A 20,682-nucleotide genomic window follows, 5' to 3' on the forward strand; every position below is an offset into this window, starting at 1 on the left:
TGGGAGTCCATTAAAGTGCATTTGCTTTGAATGGCCGGCAGAAGAGGTCCTAACCAAATGTGGGTGCATTGGCTGAGAGGAGGTTGAGGTTCACTCAAGGCAGCACATTAAAAAGTGACAACAAAATTGATAGTCAAACAATAAAACGTTTATTGAGAACCGCTGAACAGATTACCAAAACTATACAGTAAAATGTCCAAGGGAGGGAATGACCAAGGGAGGAGCCCCAAAAAAAATTCAGAATTTTCATTTTCATGTAATAACTGTATTGTTTGATTTTGTGGCTCGTTTTTGTTTCCAGCATTGGAAATTATTGTGAAAACTCATCAATGTATTTCAGAGGAATATCATTTATCATCCATTATATATTGTGATTTCAGAAGTGTGTACTGAACCGATGGTAGTCCTTGGGTTACACAGTGCTTGTAGACAAGGTCACGGTTGCTAAAAGGTTGGTGAGCCCTGATCTATGGATACACTGAATGATGCTAGGTTTGGCAAATCTTTGCAAAATGTTCATAAATTGAAAAAAAAATAGAAACTGCTCAGTCATGCCTCTTGACTCAATGTGAACAATCCCTTTTTAATGATAGTATTTGTCAGTTTGGACAATTGAAACATCTGCAAAAAATGTCAGCAGGCAAACAAATGTTGTGTCCAGGTGCCGCAGGCAGCTGAACACAGAAATTAGAACAGTTGGTTCAGTGAGCTGTAGACTGGTGGTTCGGATCCACTCACTCAACGGACATTCGAGCGCAGTTGACTTGTTTTAATGAACAGTGAAAGAGTAGACCGAGGCGGAGGCTGCCCTGGCGCAGCGAAAGAGGCTAATGCTAACGCAAAGGGTTTTGGTCAATTTGTCAGTCCTCTTTTTCTGCTGCCACAGAAACCAGAGTTTGAATGGGTGCAGCAAGATAAGATAAGACAGTTCTTTGCGCTATACTGATGATTTGTTTATTGATTGGATTGGCACAAAAACTCAATGGATTTTGTCGGTATTCTTTTAGAAAGTGACCAGGAAACAAGAACACACACACAAGAATGAGGAAAGAATAAAGGTGTCGCTGGGATGTAGGCGTGAATCCTCGGGTGAATCCTAGCGGGTGCATGTCATGAGCACACCTGCCTTGCTGACAAGCCAAACTTTGCCCAGGTCATAGGCTAGAGTCTTGATAACTGTGTTCACGCCCTGTCGACGCCAACGGGTGCCTTTTGGGCGACCACTTGTGATGCCGATTCTGCATGAGACAAAAGTATCAAATGATCGGAGACGTTGACTGGAAACGAAAAGGGGCAGCACAGTGAAACTCACATGCCACGTCATGGCTTACCTTTCATGGACTTGACCATTTGCAGTCAGTCCAAAAACTGATCTGTCCTCTCCGACTTTGACCATCTTCAATGCCCCGGACACTCTCTCCCACCTTGAACTCCTACAGTTCCTGCTTGTGATTCTCTGAAATCATCAAGCAAAGCGAAAGGTATCAACTACTTGGTACTCGAAACATGCTGAGTCCGTTGTTGATTCCATTTCTTGACAACGCCGCAGGTCTTGTGTTGTTGTGAGGTTGCATTCGTTGGTGACGTGGGAAAGCTTAAGCGTTTCTTGTCACCACTTTGTTTTCTAAGACTCGCGACATTATTTTTCAGAGTGAGACCTGCAACTTCACACAACAAAAGCCAATCTGACTCTTCAACATCGGATTGTGCCCACAATACATGACGAACCCACACAGTGTGAACCCAGAATAAAGATATTGCTCTGGCGACTCTCTTACCGACAAGACGTGGGGCTTTCCACTCGAGCTGATTCCCCAGCAGAAATTTGTCCCACAGCTTGCTTGCGCAATTTTGCTTGACTTTGAAGTCCATCTCAGACTGGTGCCACCTTGGAAGCCTTGAGTCCGGCTGCTTATGAGACAGTAGGACCTGCTGTTGCTGGCTCTGATTCCAAGCAAAAAATCATCACCTCCAGCTGCCACCATTTTCATTGTCACACCTGGAGAAAAACAATGTTTGTCCTTAATGCCACTATGCTGCCAATACGACAAATGTCCCTATTGTGAGATGAATAAAGGTAATCAAGCAAGTTCATCATGAAAGCTCCCGATAAAAATACCTCGTGCTGCCAGAAATTGGCCGCCCACCAATTTGTAGACCTTGTTGGTTTTGCCAATGCCCCAGATTCCAGCTCGTCCCACTGAAACGTGACGCAGGCGAACGCTTCCTAGTGAGGTCCATCGATTTCCACTCAGCATGTAGGGTCTGTCGTGTCTGTCAACAGCAACCACAAATCCATGTCCGGCGTCAATCTGCTTGATCTGGCTAAGGCTGGGACCTCTCGAGCACCTCAATGCTACAAGACAAAGAAAAAGTTAGAGCCTCCTCACAATCTCGTCCCACACTGTGTTCAGCTACCATGGCTGGCGGCCAGGAAGCAAGACAGCAGCAAGAGAGCGATGGCAGTCTTCATGATGTGGCTGTTCCTTTGCTAGTGGTTGTCTTGTCAAGTTCTCAAGCGCCTCTGATCCTCTGCCGCCATTTAATCCCTTTTATAGGCAGCAGAGGTATGTCTACTGCGCCAACATTCCATGCAGGTTTGTCAACTTGACTTCCGACAAGTGCGCTGGCATTCATTGCTGATCATTTAGCAGAATCGATATCAGGTGTGCCAAAGAAGAATGCACTTTCTATTCTTGCAACTTTCCATCGAAATGAAGAAAAACAATTTTAAAATTAAAATTTCAAAATGTGGATTAAAAAAAAAATAATAATAATAATCTGCAAACTGAGAAATCATTGTACAAGCCTGAGTTGCTGCCCAATGCTCAAATTAAGGATGAGAAATATTTTTCTCTTTTTTTCTTTGTTGGTTATTTGTTGACATTTCTAATCTCCGCTTGTTTGTTCATCAACCTTTTTATAGTAGACGAAAGAGGATGACAAAAGTTCAGGCCACAAAAGTGCCACCTACAGGGTCAAAGAAAATTGAAAAAAAAAGAAAAGAAAAATTCAAAAATATACAACAATACAAATATACAACATCCTGTTCAATCCAGTGTGCACTTTAAATAAATGAATTGTTTTACTTCAAGTTCACCATGGGCCTATGAAACAACAAGGTGCGTTGTACTCAGTTTGACATGTTCTCGGTACCTCATACAGTATCTTTCCTTTGTGTTAGTAACAGGACATACATGGCCAAATATAAAAAAACTGCAGTATCTGGCCTTCGGTGGGAAGTGAAAACAACACTGAATGTCATGCAATGGTTTTAGTGTTATGCAACTAATTGAAATTTTGAATTCTATTTCAATGTTGGCTTTCAACAATAAACTGATTCAATATAAACAAAGCAAGGACTTTTGCAGCATGCCATTGCTGCTGAGGTTGGATTTTGGAAAGATCCTGAGCATTATGGAACAAAACGTCAAGTGGCAGACCCAAAAAACTTCCAGCTGCGCTGAGCCGGAGGGTCAGATCAGATCTGTCCGTCAAGACACAGGGTGGCCCTTGACCCATATTAAGGCCCTTACTGGTGCCAACTGCAGCGCAATAACCATCAGACGGCATCTGCAGGAAATGGGTTTCAAACCCAAAAAGGAATTCAAAGATCTCTTTTTATGTATGATAAAGTTGGCATCATCTGTGGAGTGGTTCCTCCTGTAGGCGTACTGGTGGGGTCCACTGTGATGTCAATGGAGTCTTTGTGATGTGGGCCATGACAAGCCTCTCGAAGCACTTCATGACAACCGGGGTCAGGGCTATAGGACGATAGTCATTTAGGCCTGTCACAGTGGAGCAACTGGGGACTGGGACGATGATGGCAAACTTTGGGCAGGTGGGGACAGATGCCAGTGACAGTGAGTTGTTAAAGATGTCTGTCTGCACCTCAGACAGTTGATGTGCGCAGTCCTTCAGGACCCACCCTGGGATGTTGTCGGGGCCTGCAGCTTTCCGGGGATTAATCCCTATGAGGTTCCTCCTTACGTCGGCTGGGGTCAGACTGAGGGGTGTGTCACCAGGTGTGGATTTGAGTCTTGGGTACGGAGGGGAGAAGTCGGGGTCCTCGAAGCGGGCGTAGAACTGGTTCAACGCATCTGGAAGGGAGGAGTAGCGTGGGCAATTTGCATCCCTGGTGTTGTAGTTCGTGATGCACTTTATGCCCTTCCACATGCCTCGGGGATCGTTGGAGTCAAGGTGACCCTGGATCTTACAGACATATGCGGCTTTGGCCCTCAAGATACCTGCCATCAGTTCTTTCCTTGCCACTCTCAGTGCTGATGCCTCGCCCGCCCTAAAGGCAGCATCCCTGGCTTTCAGCAGAGCTCTCACCTCAGCGTTCAGCCAGGGTTTCTGGTTAGGATAGAGCAGGTAATTGTCTTGGTGGTTGATATGCTGGAGCCAGCAGAATGGAGATGTGGTCGGAGAGACTGAGATGAGGGCGAGGGAGGGCTCTGTACGCACCGTGGATGTTAGTGTATACACAGTCCAGTGTGTTTTCTCCTGTGTGTGGCAAAGGAGACGTGCTCGTGAGAATTACTACCAAAACCGTATCACGTGGTTCATAACTGACTCTTCCATCCACGCATCTTTCCAACACTATCCTTATCATACACACCACTGGATCAAATTGTGGTTACCTTCCTCATTATCACTGCGTCTGTTGGATTCAATCTTTCATTAGACAAAGCATTATAAACAGCTTATTCAGTAGCAAATAACTTTTGCTAACACATTTCCAACATTACTGGCATGACAAGGAGATCCCACCTGAGGCGTTTTTTACCCGGAACAGTGGAGGGGGTCCATTATTACCTGGGGTACTTTGTCATTCAGTGGAACACTGGAGGTGTTGGAGGGTCGTCAAACTGCGGCTAGTTATGTGCAGATGTTTCAGTGGGCGTCCCTCATGACTGTGACAGCTGGGTTTTTCGTTGCAAAATGTTGCAGTTCAAAATGCTCGCTTGACCAAGGGCTTCTTCAGGGAGAATGACATCACTCTTTTGGACCATCCCGCATGCTCCCCTGATTCAAATCCCATAGAGAACATTTGGAGAGGGATGGCAAGGGAAGTTTATAACAATTGCCATCCGTTCCAGACAGTTGATGCCCTTCGTGCAGCTATCTTCACCACCTGGAGCAATGTTCCCAATAGCCTCCTGGAAACGCGTGCATCGCATCATGCAAAAACGAATTTTTGAAGTGATTAACAAGAATGGTGCAGCTACTTATTACTGAGTCCTACTGAGAACATTTTTGTTCTGGTTTGGAGAGTTTTTTGTAACTTTTTTAGCGATGGTCTTAAACTTTTGATCAGCTGATAAAAGATGGGGAAGATGGTCAGAGCAGAGGGAATCAGGTGTTTCTTCCAAGTTAACTTTGTATGCGGCTTGATTCATGTGTCCTTTGCAAAGACCAATCTGCCCAATTCCAGAATTGCTGAAGCATCCGCTGATCATCACCGATCCTCTGTCAAATCTCACTGCAGGTGCAAGTCACCGCGGCCTGTAGGCTTCTCCAGGTCTCTCTCTCTAACCATGAGATGACCAGGTGTTGGGCAAAGCTGAAAATCGGCCCCATTATTGTTATATGTGTGGCCTGCTAAACTAGACAGTCAGGTAATAAAGGCTATCTATCGATCTATAAGGCCAAAGTCACGTCAAGTGCATTCCTATTAGTCTCCACTTAGTGACCTAAATGTGCAATGGCAATGTGAGTGTAAGTGAATGAATGACTATCTTGAAACTTTTGATGGGCATATTTACTGGGGTCATTTAGATTAGACAGGATACTTTTGGCAGCAAAATCAACTCTTTTACAGAACACTTGGTAGTAGCAAAGAATAGTGCAAAACCGATGCTGGTGATCATCTCAACAGCAACACCACTATACCAACTGGAAACATCAACTGCAGTGACAACTCCACACCCGTGATAGGTTGCATGTCTTCCACAACATTAAGTCAAGCTTCTGCTGTTTGGCTGCAGTGGCTTCTCCTGTGATGTCAGCCAAGTGAATCTGAGCAGCATCTGCTTCACAATCGGGCCTGTTGGGTGTTGCACATATTCATAGATCTGAAGTTACATTCGGGTAAAATTTCTATATCGAGACCAAGAGAAAAAACAATTACAAGGGGCTTTAAAGTCCCTTCTATAGCGAGATGAGATTCTGTGCAACTTGCATAGCAACGCAGACCTAAGGGTCACCACACTCGACCTGAAAGCGGATGTGATCACCTTTGGCCAGAAAGCAGGATTTGGACACAAGGTGACTGAATCCCTCTCAACTCCAAATTACATTCAATCTGTATTCTCTGAAAAAGAGGTTAAATCACTCACTTTTTTGCCGAAGCCAAGGATGGAAGATGGAGAGAACCACAGGGGGCATTTCGCATTTGCTCAAGCAGCAAAGAGTTCTACATCCGGAACTCCAAACCGGTCCTAAACATTGCTATCATGTCCTGAGAGAGCTCCCACTCATCCATGAGAGCCCCTCCCCTTAACATTCAGTCCACTCCTATGTTCAGCAGTTGAGCTCGGAATGACAACAGCCGACTGTCTGCCCATATCAGAATACCAGTTGCCACCTTGTGAAGGGCTGGAGACCTCACACCGCCCTGGCGATTCAGATAAGTCACAGTAGTAGAATTGTCTGACCAGACCAAGACGTGGTTGCCCAACATTTGATGTGTGAAGATCTGTGAAGACGTGACATTAATCCCAAGAGCGACATCACTTTGTGAAGCTCCCTCTGTGGCATAGAGGACTTCGCAGCTCTTCTCTCTGTCGCACCAAAAATTACCTCATGATGGTCAGCAGCTCATCCCTGGATCCTCCTTTTGACCCACGGTCGGTAGAAAACGTTTGGGTGGCCTGGAACCTGCCGTTCTGCTCCTCGTCCTCAGATATCCAGCGTGACATTGTGTCCTTGCAAACCTGTGCCTTTGTAGGGAATTTGAGTCACCTTCTCCTGACTAGCCATCCCACTTCTGACACCAAATGTCGCGGGTTTCTTGTCCACACTCAAAAAAATGATGGCGTAGTCATATTATTTTGAAGCTGTCTCTCACTTCTCATCCTCTCGTCCGACAGACAGGCTGGCATCATTCAAGAATCCAAACCAAATCCCCAGCTACTTTATCTGAGTGCTGGGAATAAACGTGCCTTTCAGTTGTTTCACCCCGAATCCCAGATTTCGGATGTGACGCTGAACTGTAAATGTGTGATCCCTCTGTCGTCTAGTTACTCTTGTGAACTGCACTCTGTTATCTTGTTCCTTTTTTCCCTTGAGCTTTTCGTAAAGTTATTTCCATGGACTATTCCTCACTGCCACGTACAATCTGTTCCCTCTGTGGCTCTTTTTACGTGTGAGTTGCTCTGACTCTTTATTTTCTATCTTGTGCAAGTGTTCTGACCCCCACGCTATCCTTTTCTGCTATTTTTATAGCATTGCTCTGTGTGTTGGATGGCATGCGTATTTTTGTGTCATTGTTGTCTTTTGAGATCTGACTGCTACGTTTTCTGTTTTATTTCTTACATGTTCACGAGTCTCCTGTTTTTCTCTATTTCCAGATTCTGTTCCTTGACTTGGTTTGCATGGTCTTCTCCTGTTCGATGACACACTCACTTCTTCTTGCAGTCTGTTTATTGTTTGTGTTCATTAAACGGCTTTACTTTAATTTCCTGTCCAAGTTGCTCTGTGCTCCACATACCACACGCACGTGGGTTCTGCTTTGTTCGGTTCCTTACAATAAGGTTCAGTGATTTGAATTTTGGCATGACCTTGTATTGGCTGCAACAGCTAAGGTCTAACTCTTGCCCTTTTTGGCCTGCACTTCAACAGAAAAGAAAAATGAAAATGACTTGAAATGAGGCAGGTGTAGGAGGAAACACAATATTAACATTACCAGAAAGAGACCTTATTGACAAGAACCCTGGGTGTTGGCTTGAATCCACGAATTCCATTAGTGCTTTGGGCAGGTCTAACCTGGCAAGGATTTCATACCTTTTGGTCATGCTAAGTTTGCCACGTGAGAGAAGCACCATGAATCACATTACGATTCATATTTTGTTCATCAAGTTCCTTGAAGTGTTATGATCACCTTGTCCCACCTTAAAGTGACGTCCTCCACTATAAATCCATGAAATACCCTCAGTGCCATTCTTCACACCTGTGTATTACACACATTAAATTATGTCACATCACGGTAGAAACTATGAAGCAGCAAACATAAAAAAATATGAAAAATATAAAGTGTTCAGAATTTCAACCCATTTGAGATCCCCACTGTTTGCAGTTGGCATGGTTCTGAAGGCAAGTTATTTCACAGATTGTGGTTTGAATGTTGTGATGTATGAATCTTCTTGCAAGTGCATGTCTTCAAGGTTCACAAAGTTTTGCACATATTTCTGAATGACCGTCTGTCGTCTCTATTCAGAACATAATAAACTCACACGTGAACGACCCAGTGACTTTTCCTTAAAAGGATGCAATGTTCTGTTCTCAACTTCTTCATACGCTTGAGCCGTTGAAGTTCTACCAGTCTCCACTAGAGAGCGCTGTCTCCTCATTATTAACTCCGCCAAAGACGGGTCCAGCCAGCCTGCCTGCCTGTTCGTCCTTATTCACAATAAAATTAAGGACAGATTTGGATGAAATTTCAAGGAAATGTGAGGAATGGATCAAGAAAAAAACTCGAGGACAGATCCAGATCATCATATGGATCCAGATTGGCATTTGGATGCAGGATTACTTTTTTTTTTTTTTCCTTTTTCTGCTTGAGACTACCAACTCAGGTTGGTAACTGAGACCCGTCACAAGTTCACCGCCACTCTTCCCAAGTCTCACACATTTCTGACTGCGTGACTTCATGTGAGATAAATGTACTCCAAACAGCAATGGACGACAGTGGCAGGTCTATCAGTGCAGCATGGTTCTTGGTCCGACCTCCTCTACTCTGTCTTTTCACAACAGCGTGGTTGTATTAGTCCCACGGTTGTTTGTTTTCCTTGTTGCTTGAGGTGAGAGATATCAAGAGAGATCATCTTTAACCTGACGCCTTGGTGCATGTATGCTGCTCCCGCTGTCATGTTGATGAGTTGGCGAGTGATTCACCCAGCTCTCACCATGTGGTCTGTGGAAGGAACAGGTGCCGCGGCCCTGCGCTGTCACGTAGCACAGTGCCCTGTCGAACCGCTCCTTGATCGCAGCAGAGCCTCACGTCCTGCCCTGATGCGACTTGGTACACAGTGATGCGCCACAATGCTTTACGTTATAATTCTAACATTATAATTCAAAGCATGCTTTTATAGAGTTGTACAGTGCATTGTTGACATGTCTCTAGGTGCATTCTGGGTGTCAATCATCCAGTCAGTCACCACCAACCTGCTTTATCAAAGATGAGGCAACCATGAATCTAATGATATGGATGGTATGTACAGCACTGGCAGCAAGCAGCTGCCAAGTGTTTTGATAGGTTTCAGTATTCTCACTCTAAGATGACTTTGACAGAAGAATTTCTGCCCTCTCACGTTATGTTGTGGGCACGTGTGAGAGTGAGTCTTCCTGCACAGCGTCCTCGTAATTTTTTTTACATGAGTTCATCATCAGTTTAGCAGTAGAAATATATTATTCCCACGCACACACACAGAATCTGTTTATCTGTTTGTAGTGGACACTTTTGGTTGCAGGTGTTGGTTGCAGATTCAGAGTCAGCTTATACGCATTCATCCATGTTGATCTCATGTATATGATAAAATAGAACTTCAGTAATGTTAGATTGTTTCTTTTTTTGCACCTGTTTCCCCCAATCACAATTAAAGAAAAAAAACAACAACAATCTTCTTGTAGTAGTTTTTGAGGAGTAATTAATTCTGAGGAATCCTCTTTTCCTACACTATGATTTCAAGTAAGTGTAGGTATAATCTTCGGAAAACATTGCAACTCTTTATTTTGTCGACGTGCTGTTAACTTGTTTTTGTGCGTTGTTCTGCTGTTCTGCTTTTAGGGTTCGAAGAGTGAGATTATGATCAGAATCTTTATCAGCAAACCAGTTGTTAGAGTCTATTGACTTAGAGTTCTCCACTGCTTTTAGTTACTGGTACTTTTCTGTGACAAAATGAGCACACACCACACACTTGATGTGAAGAAGCTTCTTATGAGAAAGCTACAAATCAAATCTGTATTCATTTGTGCCAGCTGTCATACAAATATGTTTTCATGTGTCTAAGTTAATTGAAATTGTTTGGTTGATATATCCTGTCATGCCAGACAGTCCAGTATGTCATCAGCTCATGTTCCTGTTACAGTTGCCACAGGAGCCAAATAGAACAGCACCTGCTGGCACAGATGAAGGAAAGAAACGTGAGCACTTTGTCCTCACCCACAGCGTTCCAAGCATTGAAGCCTACAGGTGTCTGAAGACTGTAAACAATAGATCATGACAGTTAGATCATTAAAATGATACATCAATTTAGATTTAGATGACTTTAATTGTTGCTAAAATGTCCTATCAGACCATTGTGCAGTTAACAAAATTGGCTTTGTCATGGCTCAAGACGCATGTCTGCATTACCATCCACCCATCCCTCACTCAGGAGCCAAACCCGACAATGCCAATGGCTACAATGCCAGGGGTGACCTGCAGGCCAACCACAGCCAAACCAGACTGCTAATCCACCACCAAGCTCCCGACAACTCAACTCTCAGGGTCACAAAGGATCGCAAGTCTCCCCACCACAAAAGCGATGGTTCGCAGCAAGGAAATAAATACCAAGATAAATACCACAATCATCTACCGCAGCTGTGCGGTTTTGAGAGGATCATCAATAAGGCCCTAAAAAATAATTATAAGACTGCCAACTAATAATGAAATAATGAAAACTTCCTATTGAGAGCGCAGGTGGGGTTGTGAATCTAAAAATGTAATTTGTTCTTTTGGCAGCTAATGTTGTGTTTTGTACATCTTTGACCTCAGGCTGTCCTCCTTGGGTATTCAGTAAATGATAAAAAACATGATTGAGTTTAAGTAGGTCACTTCATAATTGGTATGAGTCAACAAAAATGAATGCCTACCGGACAGAACGAAAGAAAGCTTCAAACTGATTTATTTATGTATCATGTCAAATGGTTCCTTTGGACCAGGTCTTGTCCCTGGCGATTTTCAGTCAACTGGTTTATTGAAAATTCATTAAAATACATTATTATTTTGTATTATTCATGGTATTGTTTTGCCAGGCAATTTATGGTGTCTGTTCCTACAGGCTTAGCGCGGGACATGAGTGCTTGTTGCTGGGAGTGTCCTTCATTTCCAGCAATTGGCACCAGTTCATCCACCTACAGTTACTGGTCAGCCTTACTTACATGACGCATAACTTACTACTTGTGACTGTTTGTTCAGAGTGATTAGTCAAATGACCAAATTACTGTCTTGACAGTGCTTCCAAGTACACAAGTGTTGACGGCATAATGACAGAGGTAGTCATTACAACAGTTAAATATAATGGCTGTAATTATGGCTCATGGTTCAAAAAGATGCTCTAACTTTTCAGAATATATCAATTCAGATCAAAGCGCCTGAGCATATTAGTTCTATATATCGTAACCTTAATCTGACTTGCCTAGGATAAGCGTAGCTAAACTAGGGAGGATAAAGACGTTACGAAAAAGGGAAAAAAAAACCCATATAAACTGTAAGAAAATACACATTTTCCTCTTCTGTTCCCCTTTATTCACAGAGTGTATGCATGATCTAAAATCAAACAGTAGTCCTTAAACAAAAAGACAGAAGTGCTTTTAATTCCATAAAAGTGCCAGGCCTATGGATAGATTTCTGACAACCTTACAAACATATCAAAGTAAAACCAGCGTGCTTAAAGTGCAAACTCATCTGGAACTGAGGGCCCACCTGAAGTCTCAGAAGGTTACTAGGTTACAGAAGACTCGGACCAGCAAGAACAAGTTTAACAAGTTTATTGGACGAAGAAACACAAATAAAACATGTGTCCTGGGATTTCACCATCTCAGGAACATACAAACAGGGTCTGGAGGCTCTTTCAGAGCATCCATGACAGCTCGCTCTATGTCCCATGTAGTGGTTTTGATGAAAGTGTCTGGTAGAATTGCCTCAACCTTTGGTGTCTCCTGGGGACTCTCAAACATTTGACAAAAAGTGTCAGTCAGGTTTAACATTTAGCCGGTATGAGAGTGAGAAGTTGAAGTGTACCAAGAACAACGCCCAGCGTGCCTGACGAGAGTTAAGTCTCTTGTCAGATGGCAGATAGGTCATGTTGTCATGGTTTGTGAGCGCAACAAAAGGGACTATGCTAAGCTCTCCAACTCCAGCATTGTGGCCACCACAGCTGCACCCGGTTCCTGACATCATAATTCCTTACTTCCGGCGTCAGCTTCGATTAGTAGAAAGCGTATGGGGGGACCTTATTATTATCTGGGTGGCATTGTGACAGAGTCAGAAGCATTAACCTCCACCAGAAACTGGTGACAAACAGTGTCACTGTGTTGAAGGATGCAGAACATTCGCCGAAGACGATTTAATGTGGATTCCTCTTCTAGAGATCACACGTATGGTCTAGATGAGGGAGCGAAGCTGCCACCATGCTATATTTACAAATAACGTGCCTATACAAGTTTGCAAAACCAAGAAACTATTGTAACTGCTTGTGAGATGCGAGCACTTGCCACTTAGCAACAGCGTCACTCTTGGCTGGATCAGACCCTGACAAAGGATATGTCTGACAAAACTGACCAATGGAACCCCAAACTCCCACTTTTGAGCGTTAACAAAGATGGTTCTCAAGAACCCTCTGCAGGACTAATCGAACATGCTGGAGGTGTTCTTCCAGGGAGTTTGTAAAAAAAAATAGGATATCATCAAGACAGATGTAGACAAAAATGTAAATCCTGTCAAGTAGGGTATCATTTATGAGAGCCGTGAAAATAGCTGCAGTGTTAGGCTCCCACTTGCCGCTACCCCTTTGGCTTCTCCTTATCCCTCAAAAACGAACATCAAGGGGGAGGAGTAAAATATTCCACTAAGAAATGGGACACCCCTTGACTCTGGCTACGTCCTCATCCGTTGCTGCTGATCAAAGGCTACAGATGAAAGGAACTGTGTCATTCAGTAATTTTAATTGTTTATTATTTTTGTTTTTCAATGTATCAAGTATAAAAAGTGTATTCATAGAAGCATAACACTGCAACTAGTAAAAAAAAAAGGTACATATACATATATGCAAGGATTAATGCAAACATTTACATAAAAATAAGCGCACCAGCAAACAAGGACACAAAAAATATTCAATAAAACTGACAAAATAATAACCATAAGTAACCTTATTTTTGCCTGACTTTACTCATGGCGCTTTTGTCCTTTTTTACATGCATCCATGAGGATTTCCAATACAGGACTTGATATCTCTCTTTTTCTTTCTGGGGAAGAAGCAGTGAGGATGCTGAGGCTTCAGCTCCTGCTGCACGGGCCTCAGAAAAGCAGACTGTGCTCGGTGAAGAATCATGGGGCTGAACAAAGGAACTGAGTCATATGAACACTGTGATATAATATTTGTATTAATACAGCCATTTTAGGTAGGTAGGTAACTTAATTGTCAAATATGCTACAGTACAAGACATATAGCATGGATGAAATATCTGTTCTCTCAGACCTGGACGCATGGCATAAAAATCACAGACAACATAAAAATCTCAGACAGGAACAAATAAATAATTTGATAAATACACAGCAGATTTTCATAATTAGGTTGACATTCATTGTTGTTTTCATTGAGTCTGTATAGTTCATAATCATAATACATAATACAACAGGGATGGCCAACCTGTCAGAGGCTAAGAGCTGTGTTGCTGAAAAGAGCCACATCCTACAAATATGCAAGGCTGTAAAATTCATACATTTTACAGTGATCCTCCTCGAAAAATCAAGCGGTGTATATAGAAATGTGTGCACCTCTATTTTAGTTATACATTTTTTTTATGTGGCTTTTATGTGGCTCTTTTTATGTGAGCGACGCTGCAGACTGGAGCATCTCATCTTCACTCCACTGAATTAAATGGACGACAACAACAATGAATAATTGCTGGAACACATGCCATACGTTTAGTTTAGCGGATGACAAAGTGAAATGTTGAACTAAGACATGTAAATTGTGGATCATATGACAGTCCAAGTCTCAGGACCACGACTCACATAGGCATTGAAAGTGCTGAATGCGGCTCGGGAGCACTTTCATCCAATATACCTTCATACCGGTGCTGCATGCTGCAGCTGTGTCCAGCTATGAACTCATCCTACAGCTATTTTAGCGCCGCCGCTTGAGCCACCTCTGGAGTGTGTGAATCTGTGTAATTCTGTGAGGACTTTGTATGTTCTCAGTGCCCAATGGCATTCAAAGGTTCATCCATCATCTATATTTCCGTCAGTGTGATTGTGTCAGTAGTCGTGAGTCTGAACATGCACTAGTGTTGACTACAGCCCACGACCTAAGGGAATAAGTATGAGGACAACAGTTCCTTTGGAAATATTTACTTAGTATTCCCATACATTGCATCTTCTGACACATCCTTGAAATAAAACAAAATCATTGGTAACACTTCCGTGTAATTTTGCGGTCATTCTTCTAGTAATCCATAGAAACACAAAACGATGAGAATTTAAAGAAGATTCAGGTGCATTGTTGCCGTACATCAGTGAAACAAGAGCGAATCCTAACGGCGGCACTCCAAGAGGAGACCTGACTTGCTGGCGATCCAAAGTCTGCCCAGATCGTAGGCAAGTTTCTTGACACGGAAGCACAGGGAGAGTTCATGCCAGTAGGTGCCAGCTGGATGATGACTTGAGATGCCCATTCTGTTTAAGACAAAAGTATAAAAATATTGTGAACCTTGTTTTAGACTGTCAACAAAGTGGAGCAGTACAGTAAGGCTCACATGCCAAGTCTTTGCTTACCTTGCACAGACAACACCATTTGGCATCAGTCCGAAAACCTTTCCGTCATGTCCTACTACGACCATCTTCATGTACCTATGCACTCTCACCATGATGCACCCGTGTAGCAGTCGACATTCTGAAATCAAACAAAAACAGGAAACACAGGTGAATGATACATTGCTGTGCATGAATGGCTGTTTTCCTTTTGTCTTCACCACCATCATTTGTGTTGCAACATGTTTCATCTATTTTGTCGAGCAAAAGCTTTGTTTTTGTTTTGTTTTTCCTCAAGTTTCCTTGTTTCATCAAAATCGCCTAATGTAGTCTTCATCTTATTTCAAACCTGAAAGATTTCAAAATACACACTGCCAATTTAATGATCGGATCATTCCCACACTAGTGTTATACAATGTTCCAGTATCTCCCACTGACAATGGAGGTTTGATAGTAGTTGGTGGCGACCACGAGACCAAGTCCGGCATCAATCTGACTGAGGTGGTAAAAACTTGGAGCTTCGTCACAAGAGAAGGCTACAAAGCAAAGACAAGGTTAGTCACATTTTCACTTCTCTTCTCCAGCGGTGTGTTCAGCTACCATGACTGGCAGCCAGGAAGCAAGACAGCAGCAAGAGAGCGATGGCAGTCTTCATGATGTGGCTGTTCTTCAGGTGGTGGTTGTCTTCAGGGAGGCTGATGTCAGGATCTCAAGAGGCTGCTGCTCTGCTGCTTGGTTGGTCTGGCTTTTATAGGCAGAAGAGGTGGGTCGATCTACATTCCATACAGATTTGTGAAGTTGATTTCAAGTTAGCTGGCTGGAATTTTCTGCTCATCATGTATGAGAAAAGTCACCTTGCATGACAATGAAAAATGCAGTTTATATTCTGGTCTTTGGTATGAAAACAAAAAGAAAGCAACAATAAATCTGATCTTTAAAATGGGATGCCTGTTTTTGTTTTCTTGAAAACACTGCAATTGTTGCTAAATGTGATTTTGATAAAACAATGACAAACAAACAAAACAAGAAACATGCAAACTGAAGGGCAGTGCTGCCTATCAAGTACATGCTGGCACCATGAGTGTGATGCACATTTGTGGGGATGACTTGTCATCATGTCATACATGCTGTTTGAAGTCAATTTTGTGTCACTTTTCTGGTCTTTGAGCCTTTTATTGCGCTTCATCTGGTTTTTTACCACTATTGTGGAATTAAAACCAACTTTATTTCCAAAGCAATTTAATAATTTAAAAACAATCTGTTAATGATCTATGTGGCATGAACTACATGTGTAGATGAAGAAAGATTTTGACTCTGGTGGCCTCCTGGTCAATCGAGTTTGAGAGGCCAATTTTACAGGATGGATGCACACAGCTTGGACTGAGGGTTCATTTTGGAATTTTTAAAGAGGAGCACGAATGGTAAGTGGTGGTTTAAGAGTTATTGACAGTGTCCTCAAGTGTTTTAGGACCATGTTCATCCATTTCTGAGTAAATTTGGTCTGAATATATGTCTGCACAAAACAGTACCACCATCTTAAAAGAGCATTACTTACTGTGATGGGTACATTTACCCAGTCGTCAAAGACAACGACAGGAATGAAGAAAAGTCAGAAAGTTAAAAGTGATGTTATCAAAAAAATCCAGAAAAACAAAGAAAAAGCCAGCACGACTGCAAGGTTTTGAAACAGAGGACACAGCAGACAAACTACAATTATGTCTAGACTTCTGTTACAAAGCAGTGTGTGATGTTTGTCATACCTACCAAGAAGCCACTGCATTATCTGATGCACAGAAATGGAAGTATGCGATGGATGATGACATGAGGTCATTAAAATTGGTTACCCACTTACTACCGAGTGACCGCGCAGTGGGGGAAATGGGCGTGCTCACTCTTAAGTGAAATAGATGGAACAAATACAAAGCACGATTTGTAGTCAAAGATTGCAGCCAAAAAGAAGAAACTGACTATGAAGATGCAGAAAAGATGAGAGTAGCAAGAAAGTGCAGAGAATGCAGTAGACCAGCTTCTCAGCTGACAGCCAACTATCTTGGTCTTTTGCTGAAACATCAGAGGAACACTGGGGTACAGTAAAATATTATACTCAGAAATCTGAAAGTACAACTGATCAGGAATGGAAAATGATGATCTGGCATCAGACTGAAATGACAGATGAAGCACATCAGGTTATTCATCATATGATGAGAACCCTGTGATGCTCACGGCTAGTTTCAACTGTTCACAAGACAAGTCTGGTCTGGGATTGTCTTGTGGGGCATTTCAAGACTGTAACCTTGGTAAAACCAATTGAATTGTGTTTCATTTCAGTTTAAATTCTTGCAAAGGTAGGGAATTCTTATCAATTGAGTTTTGATAAAATTGACAGTATCAGGGGAACATCAACACCTAAACAGTGACAGCACTCCTTTAATCAGAGTCTCAGTAAGGAGACGTAATGTGGTTTTCACGTCACATTGACCATTTGTACATATTGCACTGTGTAATGATTACCTAAAGCTTAAAGCTTAACTTAAATACCAACTGTCAAGCTGAAACTGAAAATGTGCCTGTCAGCGTGTCAGATTTGACTGTGTCTCTGAAACACCTGTCTCAGAGTTTCTGTGAAGCCTGTGTTGGGCAACTGTATAATACACATCCCACCAGTGTAGACAGGGTGAGTAGATCACAATACTGTCATCTCGACACACCAAATAAACCAGACCATAACCACATCATCAGATTATAAAAGGACACTGAGTGAAACGCACAGATCTGATAATTCCACTGCATCAGCCACCTCATTGTGTTTAGACAATTTGTTGAAATAAAACTTTGGTCAGTTGGCAATCATATGATAGTTGAAGAGATGTGATCTAGATTGCTCCTACTGAAATAAAAAAGGGTGTAATAATAATAATAATAATAATAATAATAATATAAAAAAAATCCAGCATATTATGAAGCATTTGTTATTTAGAAACATCAAAACTTTGGCGGCAGGGAGGCCGGGAGGAAGCCGCAGGAGTGGTCCCAAAGCTCCAGACAGCGCATCACTGGCCTCTTCTGTCCAAAATGCGAACCGCTGCCCATCAAATCAAACAAGTTATCTTGTATCGTCTCTGGTAATATATTGGATTCATGAACTGTAACAGAGTTATTCCGCACCTGGATGGGATGTTGTTCCAGGAGCCTCAAACACCACCACCTCCTGATGGATGGAATCTCATTCTGTCAACAAATTATGTTGGCTCCTCTGATGGCAATGACATTCCTCTGTCGTACTGACACAGAGGAAACTGGTTCCATCATTGTGGAGGACACGACTGATGTTGTGATTGGTGCGTTCATCTTGTAAGGTCAAAACACTGAGAAAAATACATCTTACAGAGCAGATGTTTTTGTATTTATTTAATACTATACATTAAATAAATACAAAAACAACTTTTTTATACATTGCCCATCTCACACAATACATTCAGAGCATTTTTGTGAGACAGCATTTTAAACTGCAATTTGCATAATCAGAAATTAAACTCTTTTGTTTACAGTGATATTGTAGTGATCTGCTTTTCATTTGTTCATTTTGCAATTTCCAACTGCACCTCTGGCACACAGCTGGCACTAATCCTGCATCACCTGTTGGAGGCGGCAGCCTTTATATTCCACCTAGTTCCAGTCTCGTGCGTCAGACCGTCAAGTAAAATTCCTCATTGTTGTCGTTGCTACTTGGTCTCAGTGAAGTTTTTGCTTTTGTATTTTTGCCTTGGTGCCTGAGCTCTTTAGCTGAGTTTTTTTTTTCCCACAGTGTGTCGTCCTGACATCCACGTGTGCTTTTGATTTTCAGATTTCAGCTCTCTTGGTTGCTCATTTGTTTTCTCCCTAGAGGGAGTGTGGGAGTTTTAACCTAATGGCGGTGTTGTTTATGATCTTCTCCACCTTGCAGGGACCGATGAACTTGGGAGACAGTTTTTTGGACTCACCCGGGATCTGCAGGTTGCGGGTAGATAGCCAGGCCTTGTCGCCTGGTTGGTAGACTGGCGTGGGGATCCTGCTGCGATCGGCCAGTCTTTTGTGGCGGTCTGCGGTACGGGAAAGGGCAGCCAGTGTACGGGACCAAGTCTCTTGGCATCGTTGCAGGTAGTCCATCACCGAGGGGACGGTGCTGTCTGTGTCCTGAGAGGAGAAAAGTGGAGGCTGGTAACCGTAGGCAACTCTGAAAGGCGACATGCCAGTAGAGGATGAGACTAGAGTATTATGTGCATACTCCATGCTCCAGGACCAGGAAGTGGGATCCTGTGCCGAGACACATCGTAGCGCTGACTCGAGGTCTTGGTTAGTCCTTTCTGTGAGACCATTTGATTGAGGGTGGTAGCCAGAGGTTAGGCTGGAAGCTGCCCCTAGAGCTTTTAAAAAAGCGGGTCAAACCTGAGATGAGAACTGTGGTCCCTTGTCGGAAACCACGTCGACTGGGACACCATGCAGGCGGAAAACGTGTAGGACCAACAGGTTGTCTCTCTCCAGTGCTGATGGGAGCTTCGGAAGGGGGATGAAGAGTGCCATCTTTGAAAATCTGTCCACCACAGTCATGATTGTGGTCATCCCTTCCAAAGGAGGTAGACCCGTGACGAAATCCACGGCGATGTGGGACCAGGGACGACCAGGAAGCGGCAGCGGCTGGAGGAGACCAGCGGGAGGACGGTGTGATTAAAATTAGTAATTTTTAAAAAAGTAAAAATTATTCTTCCAACAGTAGAGTGTGAAGAATTACTGACCTTTTTATTGGGAATGAGAGGAAGACGAGGGCCCCTGGGACGGACTGGACAAACACGAATGATGTGACCTGGTTGACCACAGTCTAAACAAAGACCCGGTGATAAATGTAGCTGACGCTCCTCCGGGGAGAGTCTGGTTTTTCCCACCTGCATAGGTTTGACGTGCTCAGCAGAAGAAGAGTGTTGAGTGTCAGTTTCAGATGGGAAGAACGGAACCGGGTGCACCTTGTGAGGAGTGGACGGTCTGTGCTGGGCATGCTCTCTAATGCGGTTGTCAATTCTGATAGCCAGCATGATTATCTCCTCCAGAGAGTCAGGTTCGTCGCGGAGGGAAAGCTGGTCCTTGATACTATCAGTGAGACTGTTGGAAAAAGCTGACATTAGAGCGGGTTCGTTCCATTGAGCTTCTGCGGCCGCTATTCGGAAGCGTATGGAATATTCAGACACAGACTCACGAGGGGGGTCTTGAATGAGGGACATCAAACGCTTCGAAGCACTAGGTCCGCTCGTAAAGGTAGCGCAGGAGAGTCAGCTGCAGAGGGTGGGATTGACATGCACTCGAGGGTGGTGGAGATATTCTGCAGCTGCGCCAGGACACAGGTCTCTTGAGAGTCGTAATTCTAGTGCCCTGCGTGCCTACTGCCCTTTGGAAACCAGCAACATCAGCTGGATCAGTGATTTGGCCAGACGGTTCTGTCATGGCTGGTCTAGTTAGGTGGACCCAATTGCTGAGATGTTGCAAGTTCACAAAAAGACACGGGACAACGAGAGTGAATTGACAATTTAATAAATACAATAATATAATAAAAGGACGAACAGGAACGGCAACAGAGGACGTCACACCAAACGTGGAGTCAGGGGACACGAATGCGGGAAGGGAAAACCTGAGAACAGAAAACAGGCGATTAATTCCAAACCTGACTAAGGGAGAAAACAAAAGACGCGCTCGGAGTT

General features: G+C 43.3%; 1 protein-coding gene across 1 annotated transcript; it reads right to left on the minus strand.

Annotated features, from left to right (window-relative positions):
- Positions 1-1,070: 1,070 nt before the first annotated feature.
- Positions 1,071-2,473, minus strand: LOC128757206 (fish-egg lectin-like). The gene is made up of 5 exons (XM_053862312.1): positions 2,419-2,473; positions 2,120-2,356; positions 1,779-1,999; positions 1,332-1,456; positions 1,071-1,238 (listed from the first exon to the last, which is right to left on the minus strand). The coding sequence occupies exons 1-5, from the start codon at positions 2,471-2,473 to the stop codon at positions 1,097-1,099; spliced, it is 780 nt and encodes a 259-aa protein (XP_053718287.1). The 3' UTR covers positions 1,071-1,096.
- Positions 2,474-20,682: the final 18,209 nt, after the last annotated feature.

The sequence above is a fragment of the Synchiropus splendidus genome, chromosome 4, assembly GCF_027744825.2.
Source record: "Synchiropus splendidus isolate RoL2022-P1 chromosome 4, RoL_Sspl_1.0, whole genome shotgun sequence".
Classification (NCBI taxonomy): Eukaryota; Metazoa; Chordata; class Actinopteri; order Syngnathiformes; family Callionymidae; genus Synchiropus; species Synchiropus splendidus.